The 9,263-nt window shown below is 34.3% G+C and overlaps 1 protein-coding gene across 5 annotated transcripts; it reads left to right on the top strand.

Annotated features, from left to right (window-relative positions):
- Positions 1-906: 906 nt before the first annotated feature.
- Positions 907-8,501, top strand: LOC121259788 (protein MID1-COMPLEMENTING ACTIVITY 1-like). Of its 5 annotated transcripts, none has more exons than XM_041161536.1 (10): positions 911-1,314; positions 1,440-1,492; positions 1,669-1,950; positions 2,113-2,538; positions 4,116-4,534; positions 4,821-4,930; positions 5,420-5,491; positions 6,632-6,738; positions 7,242-7,338; positions 8,046-8,501. In XM_041161536.1, exons 4-10 carry the CDS (start codon positions 2,131-2,133, stop codon positions 8,096-8,098), a joined length of 1,266 nt encoding a protein of 421 aa, XP_041017470.1. In that variant the 5' UTR covers positions 911-1,314; positions 1,440-1,492; positions 1,669-1,950; positions 2,113-2,130; the 3' UTR covers positions 8,099-8,501. The 5 variants fall into 5 exon arrangements, with proteins under 5 accessions (XP_041017472.1, XP_041017470.1, XP_041017469.1 ...); XM_041161535.1 differs by having other exon boundaries at positions 1,699-1,950; XM_041161537.1 differs by having other exon boundaries at positions 1,730-1,950.
- The last annotated feature ends 762 nt before the right edge of the window (positions 8,502-9,263 follow it).

Raw genomic sequence — 9,263 nt, forward strand, 5'->3', positions numbered from 1 at the left:
TTTCATCATCTCATAATGTAAAATGAATAATGATAGAGCCATCGTTGGAGCTATCTCTAGTTCTAATATGTGTTTTTTTATATGTATTTTTTAATTCTTTTTTTATATAGATATTTTTAACAATTTTAAATATTTTTTTAAAAAATTTACAATATTATTAAAAAATACTTCCTTAATTACAAAATAAAATAAAAAATAAAAAAATTAAATTTTTTATGATTAAGAAAGTATTTTTTAATAATATACTAAATTTATTTTATTTTTTTTAAATATTTAAAAGTATTAAAAAAATTTCTATAAAAAATAACTGAAAAAAAAACACATGAAAAAGCATACTAAGCCACCGGCAGTACTCATGTAAATTTAGGCCTCGTATGTTTTCAAGAAACATCTCATCTCATCTCATTTCATCTCACTTTATCATTATAATTTTTTCAAATCTCTACACAAAATAAAATAAACAATTCAACTTTTTCAAATCTCAAAACAAAAATAATATTAAAAAATATATTCTAATAATATTTTATTTAACTTTTTAATTTTAATCTCATCTCATCTCATATCTAAAAATAAACAAGCCTTTAGAGAATTAAAAATTATTTATTATATTTCATATAATCTAATATTATATTATAAAATAATAAAAAGGTGATGAAATATTTTTTTTTTTTACTTTTATTATTGTCAGAAAAAAGGGTGAATGTTATTTGCATGTGGGTTGGGAGTTGGACAAGTGCAAACTTACAGCTGCCAACTGGCACACTTTAATTAATAATAATTATTCCGAGAGAGCAAAAAGCTTCCGAGTCAAATCCCTTGGCTGCACTGCATACCACTTTTATATTCCTCCGTGAAATAAGGGGCATCTTTGTCATTTCATCATTACAAAAATAAGAGCTTTCGCACGAAATCAATCCTGCATTGTCTGGCTTGGATTGTGTCGATTATGTCTGTGTGTGTGTGTAGAGAGAGAGAGAGTTGGAAACAAATGCAACTCAGACAAAAAACACCGAAACTGTGAGCCATTAGGGGAGAGAGAGAGAGAGAGAGACTGGGGATATTGAGAGGTCGCTGGTGGAGTTCGTCCAAAATCTGCACGGAGGAGGAGGAGGAGAAGAAGCTCGTGTGCGCAAAGCAATGCTTGCTAATTTCAGAATTCGATGCTCTTCTTCCTCGCGGATTTCTTGACGTTTCCTTCGTAAATTAACAAGTATTCGTTAAGCTTTGTCTCACGCAACACATTTCGCGCGCGCACACGCAAAGAAAGAAAGAAGAAAAAGCGAGCCCCCCCTAAAATCAGTTGACTAGCAGCAGGTAAGAGTTTTCATTAGCATTCGAAGCGTTTTTTTTTTTTTTTTTTTTTGCCTAACAATTAATTTCTCGCTTCTCATCTCGACATTTTGATTCTGAAGCTTTCAATGCTTTTCTTCACATCTCAGGTTCTGAAGCCCGACCAATTTTTGTCTTTCCCACTCTCGGTCCGGAGAAGAAAGTACGGCGAGTCTGCGATTGCCATTTATTTAATTTCCTTTTTATTTTTATGACTATTAGATATTAATTTTCTGGTTTCGTGCCGTTGAATGGATTATTAAGCAAACAAAATTTTCTTTTTTGTTCTTTTTTAAAAAAAATATATATTTCTTTGCTTTTGTTTCTCGCGTTGAAAAGTGAGTCAAGAGCGTAACGGATACTCTTCAGGATTTGCTCAATCTCATTTTTGCTGCGCTAGAAACGGACTCCAAGAGAATAAGATCTTGAACGAGAATGCCAATTCGATAAGATCCTGCCAAGGAGCTCTTGATCCAACTTGAAACGAAGCAATTTGCCATTGAAGTTAATTTACAAAACCGTCTGTGCAGTAGTGCCGTAATGCTGGTGGAGGGAGGAATTGAAGCCATTGCAAAACATCCTCAAGTTCTGTTACAGTTTAAAGTAGTTTTGGCTTAAAAAGTTAACTAAAATATCTTAATTTCTCCAAAATTTTAACATCATCTGTTGAAAATAATAAAGCGCACACACAGTTTGGTGGCATTTTTTACAATTAATTTTGGCTTGAATTTTATGAATTCATTGGAAAATGCATATTCTGAGATACATAAGGATGATTTCTAGGTTATTTGAGAGGTGAAGATGGCTTCGTGGGAGAATCTTGGGGAGCTTGCAACCGTAGCCCAGCTTACGGGCCTCGATGCGGTGAAGCTGATTGGGTTGATCGTGAAGGCCGCGAACACGGCGCGACTGCACAAAAGAAACTGTAGGCAATTCGCGCAGCATTTGAAGCTAATTGGGAACTTGCTGGAGCAGCTCAAGATCTCGGAGCTTAAGAGGTACCCAGAGACGCGAGAGCCTCTGGAGCAGCTCGAGGATGCGCTCAGAAGGTCCTACATTTTGGTCAACAGTTGCCAGGACCGGAGCTATCTGTATTTGTTGGCAATGGGATGGAACATAGTGTACCAATTCCGTAAGGCTCAGAATGAGATTGACAGATACTTGCGGCTTGTACCGTTGATTACTCTTGTGGACAATGCTAGAGTCAGGGTAATTTATTCCTGTTCTTTGAATTTGTTGCCTTTTCTTTTTAGTTTTATATTTAATAAGAGAAATATTTGCTCCAAGAAGTAAAAACAAAGTGAAGAGCTCATGGTTTGACAAATGAGAACAACCAGTACTAGGTGTTGAAGTAGTGTATCAATTGTTCTAACAACGAATATGGGTTAAATGCGGGCAAATGTCAGGCATCAAAGCATTCTAATGGAAGAATTAGTTGTTGGGAACTAGGTTCTCTGAGGCGTGTTATGGGCCTCTAAACCTTGATTGGCAGTGGCATGCCTATTGGAGTGCGGAATTTGTTTGGGTGTCAGCAGCTGGCATATTGAAGTACTGAATTTCAGCTTTTACATTCAGTTTAAAAGGCTGGCACACTGAAAACTTAGCACATGGTTCTTTGTTTTGGAGTGCTAATGAGTTGTAAGAGCAGGGTGTTGGCAGCTGCATTAGTGGCTGGGTTGCAGGTAGTGGGAACGGGTTGTAAATTCTATTTATGAAATACTTAATTGGCCTTGCACGCTCTCTTTGAAGGGTTTGTGTTTGTTGTTTGAGTTTTACTTGCAAACTGGCATGGAGATGAAACTTCCACTTTGCTAATATGGCAGGAGGTGACTTGCAAAAGAAGCCTAAAAATCTTGTTCTTTAATTTTTTTAATCTAACATGTTAGAGGCAATCAGATGGTGTCCTCCTTACTATCTTGCAAATAAAATTTTTCTTTTAAGTTTTGAATTTCAAATTTTCTGGTTGACATGGCAGCTATTGCCATGTCAGTGATTTGCAATATAATTTTTGTTGTTGTTTTGCATTGTCATGAAAACCTGGTTATAGAATTGAAATTGCAGCAATGGCCAATGGATAAATAACTTGAGTAATTAGATGATTCAACGAGGCTTGTGGCTCAATATCCATCTACCAACAACTTTTTTTGGGCCTTCTAGGCCTTGCTCAGTTAACTAACTATTTGAGCATACTGGGTTAGGAAGATGTTGAGAATGTATGATAATTTTTTGGAAAAGTTTTGAGATGTAGTTTTTATTATATTTTGTGAAAGTTCAAAGAATTTATTAAGACATGATTTGTATGGGGGTTGGTGAAAAGTGGGTAGGTAGATTTGGAAAGTTGTTTGATATGATTTTTTCAAGTTTTTTTTTGCGAAATTTTCTTTGGTTTTTGTATTTTATTTTTCAGTGAAATCTAGGCTAATGATTAGATGAAAAGTTGTTTGGGGAAATAGTAGTTTTTTTTTTTTAGATTTAAAGATGTTTGGGTCGAAAACTTTTTTTGAAAAGTTCTGACACTTTTGTACTTGCCAAACTTGCAGTAAGTCTCGTGCATTTCAGCTGCAATTACTGATTTCTTCATTGATAAGTGCATGTGATTCTGTTTACTCTTGCTTTACCTTCACCAGATTCAGAATCTGCTGTCTTTTCTATATTTGCGTGGAGTTTTCCTAATATAAAGTTTTCCAAATATAAATTAATAATGCTGCAATACCCTTAGCAGTGCCTGAGCTTATATAATTATTCAACTTGATTTAGATTTGTATTTATTTTTGTCAAATTATCAGGAGAGACTGGAAGATATTGAAAAGGATCAACGAGAATATACATTGGATGAAGAGGACAGAAGAGTGCAGGATGTGATCCTGAACCGAGATCCCTCAACTAAGGATGCTATGATGTTAAAGAAAACTCTTTCCTGCTCCTATCCAAACTTGCCTTTCAATGAAGCACTTCGAAAGGAAAATGAGATGCTTCAACTTGAACTACAACGATCTCAAGCTCACTTGGATGTGGGTCAATGTGAAGTAATTCAACATTTGATAGATGTAATGGAAACTGTTGCTACAAATACAGTTCCAGAGAAGAGTTTGCCTGAAAAAGCTCACAAGAAAGTGGAAAGGAATTATTCTGATGCCAATAGTGACAAGGAGCATTCCTCTGATGAAGGCTATCATAAGAGAAGTGATGGTCGTACGACTTCAAGGTTAGTTTTCTTCAAGTGTAAGCATATGAAATGGATTCAGTCGCAATCAATGGAATTGTAAGTTCCAATCCTGTATCAGTCTGACCGAAGATTTTTAATACTAGTGCCAATCTCAAGTCACACTTGTGCGATCCAGGAACATTTAAATTATACTCGACCAGATTTAGTCACAGGGCTACAAACACTATGCAAGCAATCTTAGTTTATGTTTTCAAGCAACAATGTACGTTCCAAAAAGAGCTTCTTGCACTTGTACCGATGTTTGCTGACATATGTGTCTGTGCAGGAACACATCTTCTGTTTCATCCGGCCATGATCTGCTATCAACTAGAGGTTCGCACCGGCAGGCAGAATGGCATACTGATCTGCTTGGTTGTTGTTCAGAACCTTGTCTGTGTATGTTCTCTCACAGTGCTAAAATTATGGTCCATTAGATCGAAACAATATGGCAAGTTCTGTTTTAGTTGTGTGACTCAGTTGCATTGAGTTAAGTTTCAGTCCATGTGCTTATGGTATTGATAATCTGTTCTAAATTGCCCATTTTTCCTTTACTCTAGCATATTTGTGGTGCTGATTCCCACTTATACTCTGCCATTGTGGCTCACAAGATGAGCATGCTAGATGCAACAATTTGAATACTGTACACTATAAATATAAATTTTTAAGATTTTAGAAAAATTAGAGTTTAGTAATTATAAATGAATTAATTTTTCCTTATCCTCCAAATGATAAGAAAGAATAACCATGGAGAGGTTGACCTAACCAATGAATCATAAGACACCTCCTTAGTAGAAATTGAAACAATCCAATCCTTCTAATTCTTCTGTGGCCTTGTTGTATTTCTGAAACTTTGCACTGTGTTCTGAGCAGTTCAGTTTTTTGCAGGTATAAAGACATTTCTGTTTCCTTGTGGGACATTTTCAAAGATTGCTACTGTAGCAGCTAACAGGCATATTTGTAAGTTAGCTCTTAACTTTTCAGACTTTCTGATTGGTTCTTGCCTATGTACCTTGGAAGTAAATATGAAAGGTCTTACTTTCCACTACTGGCTATATCTAAATGCTGCTGCATATGTGTTTCTTGTTTCTGTCAATTCTTGCACTATAGTATTGTAGATTTTAAGCTGAGTCGAACTATAAAAATGCTTCAATAAGTTAGTTTTATATTCGGGCTTATTTTTTTCTGGTTATTTTAAAAAAGTGCCCAATTAGCTATACATATTGGGTTTAGTTTTCATCCTCAAGGTTGGAAAAAAAGCAGCCTTTTCTTTATCCAGCATCAGTCTGGATTGGTTACCAAACCATAATCTAGCCATTTTTTTGACCCTGCAAGAAACTTTGTAGATTTGGTATTTTAAACGTTCTGCAGAGAATACAGTTATTTTCCCTAGAAATTAGGATCATTTGGTCAAGAACAACTAGGTAAATCTTGCCAACTTCGAGTTAACACTAATTCTTTTGTAAAACTGGTGGTTCAGTATTGTAATTTTTCCTGAACTGTGTTTCCTAGCAAGGAACGTGGCCTTACTGTATTATATCCTGATGCTGACCAGTGATAAATTTGTGATCTCACTCTTAAATAAGCATTTTTATAGGAAGTAACATTCTCTAATATTAATCTGACCTCACTCTAAATTAAACTAGCAGCAACGAGGCTGTGTTTTGGACTAGGTCTTGATAGGATTTATTTGGAGGTAGACACTAAACACACATATTTGGCTTGTGGAGTTACAGACAGAAATAATGATTTCTATCATTTCAATGGCTGAATATAGGTTTAAGGCTAATAGCATTGGGTGTTGAAATATGTTCCTTGTTTCTTCTATCAGATTGAACTGCTAAACTGCTAGATTGTTGAGATTTTATGGGATATATTGTGAATGAAGCTACTGCTCAATCTGACAAGTTCAAATTGACGCAAGCAAAAGTGAAAATAATATAGAAAAACGCAAAATATAACAATATAACTCTGTCTGAAGACATATGCTATATATTTGATAAAATTATAGAAAAAATAGATAAAGATACAAATAGAAATGATTGCTGTTTTTGCACTGTTTAGAATCTTACAAGGAAATTTGGTTTTTCTAATCTTCAGCTTCAGCGGAAGCATGTAACGATTTGATGGCATATTCATTGATATTGTCATGCTGTTGCTATACATGCAATGTCAGAAGGAAGCTTCGCAAAATGTTGAACATCACGGTACTCTCTCATGATATGATCGGTACACCATGAATTAGACACATCAACCCACTTTGATAACTGTCAGCTCTTATAGGAATAAGGTGCTGATAATGTTACCTTTGTTGACAATTGGTAATGATGGATTGTTTTCGTGAACTTGTACTTTTCAGTGCTCATCTAATCATAAAAGTCCAAAAATTAGAGTTCGATTAAGCTAATTTGATTTGATGTGTTGATTTATATGAGAAGTAGAGGTACATCTGCGTAAGATTGACATTCTAATGTTCAATATCATCCCTCATATTTTCCTCTGTTGTGGATTTTCATTCTTCTGCCTTTTTTTAAGGGGGAGGGGGTGGTTATATATTTATTATATACTTGGATCTAACCTCCTGTACAATCTGTAACACCTGTATCCTGATAATCTTCCATTTGGTAGAAAACATTAGGTAATGTGTTCATGCGAGGTCAAGTTGGATTCAAGTCATATAACTCTGTTAACACCCAGTCTTCTTTGGTAGGGAGGCGTTGTTGATGATTTCCTCTCTCATTTAATGTGTTGCTGCTGTGCCCTCGTCCAAGAATGGAGAGAAGTGGAGATCCGTGAAGCTTATCATGGTATATCCTTCTCTCCATTGAGCTTTGCTTAATCTTGTTTCCTGTTGTTAGTACACAGCAACAACAAGTTGTTCTTTACACCAGTCACAAAAAAGGTAAAAAAAAAAAAAGAAAAGAAATGAAATAACAACAAAACATCACACACACACACGCACGCACGCACACTACAATAACAGGTAAGTCTTGCTTTGGTGGTTGGCAGTTGGTAGTTGAGCTGTGTAGCTTATGCCTCGTTTGTTTTCAAAAATGAAATGAGTTGAGATTAAAGTTAAAAAGTTGAATAAAATATTGTTAGAATATATTTTTTAATATTATTTTTGTTTTGCGATTTGAAAAAGTTGAATTGTTTATTTTATTTTGTATAAGAATTTGGAAAAGTTGTAATGATGACATGAGAGGTTTTCAAAGTTTTGAATTTTAGTCTTGAAAGCAAACATGCATTAGTGTTGGAGCCCCGAGTGTTTAACAAAAGAAAAGCGCATGGAGTTAAATCCTCTTAGAAGAGTCCGAGAATGCTCATCTGCGATGAAACATATGTCCTGGAAAATTTTCCCTTACCCTTTTGATAAGATTTTAACTTGGTGATATAATATTCTGAACTCAGAATGATGTTCTTGCTGGTTGGGCTTTCTTGAACTCCTATCACCAGGATGTTAGTTGATTACAGTTTTTATGCAAAATATTTGATGTAAAAAACCAATTTGCAGGTCCCGAGAAGACGAAAACAAGCCCTCCACCCTCACAATACATGGAATCCTAAGTGAGAGAATGGAAGCTTGATTGGTAAGAAAAATTATGTACCTTGGCAACAGTATACAGGGGCAATATACTTAGTTGCCAGTATATTACAGAAACTTGTACTGGTACTTGTGTCATCACTTTAACCATATGCATTTTAGCTGGTCTTATTTCTTTTAAATTCAGCACAGGGTGTAATCATAGGCAGTTTGTTTAATTGGTTTTGTATGATCATCTCAGTTGACATTGCCCCAAGGATTGATGGGTACCATATATACCTTATCGGTCGCCTAAAGGTTTTTTCAATGACACTAGAAAGTAGAAACGGTGAGAGGCGACGGCTGAACAGGGAATATAGGATGGATTATTATACTGCTTGTACATGTTATACTGTTGTTGATCATATCAATACATATCCCTTTGTCAGTTCACTTTGATTACATGCCCAATTAGTCTATTACATTATGTAGTTTTGTAAATTGGGAACTTTGCTCTTTTTTCAGTCACATCATCCACTCTCCTATTATGTATTATATGAAAATTAAAGGATTTTATTAATATATGTAGCTAAGTTAAAACTATTAAATGGAATATAAACTAAGGGCATGTCTAGATGTTTAAAGTATCTTAAAATTTTGTGAATAATAGTGAAATAGTTTGATTGAAAATGTTTTATTGGATTTTGAGAAAGGAGATAGAAAAAGCTTAATAAAAAAATATTTTAAAATAAGTATTGTATTGAAGGTTGTGAAATTGAATAGATAAAGTTAAAACTATTTGAATGTAATTTTTTTTAATATTATTTGTGTTTTGAAGTTTGTAAAAGTTTCTTGATTTTTATGTTTGAGCAATGATTACTTTAAAAAGTTGAAAAATATTTTGTGGTTGAGTGATGTTTGAGAATGAACTTTGAGAATTTTGAAAATTCTCATATTTGCCAAACATGCTCTAAGGGGTGAGTTGAGATGAGATGAAAGTTGAATAAAATATTGTTAGAATATTTTTTAATATTATTTTTATTTAAGAATTTTAAAAAGTTGAATTATTTATTGGATTTTGTGTGAAAGTTTGAGAAAATTATAATGATTAGATTAGATGAGTCGAGTTGAGAGACTCTCTCAATCCAAACAAGGCCAATATTCTTTTAATTCCACCATTTATTTAAAATTAGATTGAAATCCAAGATA

This window comes from Juglans microcarpa x Juglans regia, chromosome 4D, assembly GCF_004785595.1.
Source record: "Juglans microcarpa x Juglans regia isolate MS1-56 chromosome 4D, Jm3101_v1.0, whole genome shotgun sequence".
NCBI classification, from domain to species: domain Eukaryota; kingdom Viridiplantae; phylum Streptophyta; class Magnoliopsida; order Fagales; family Juglandaceae; genus Juglans; species Juglans microcarpa x Juglans regia.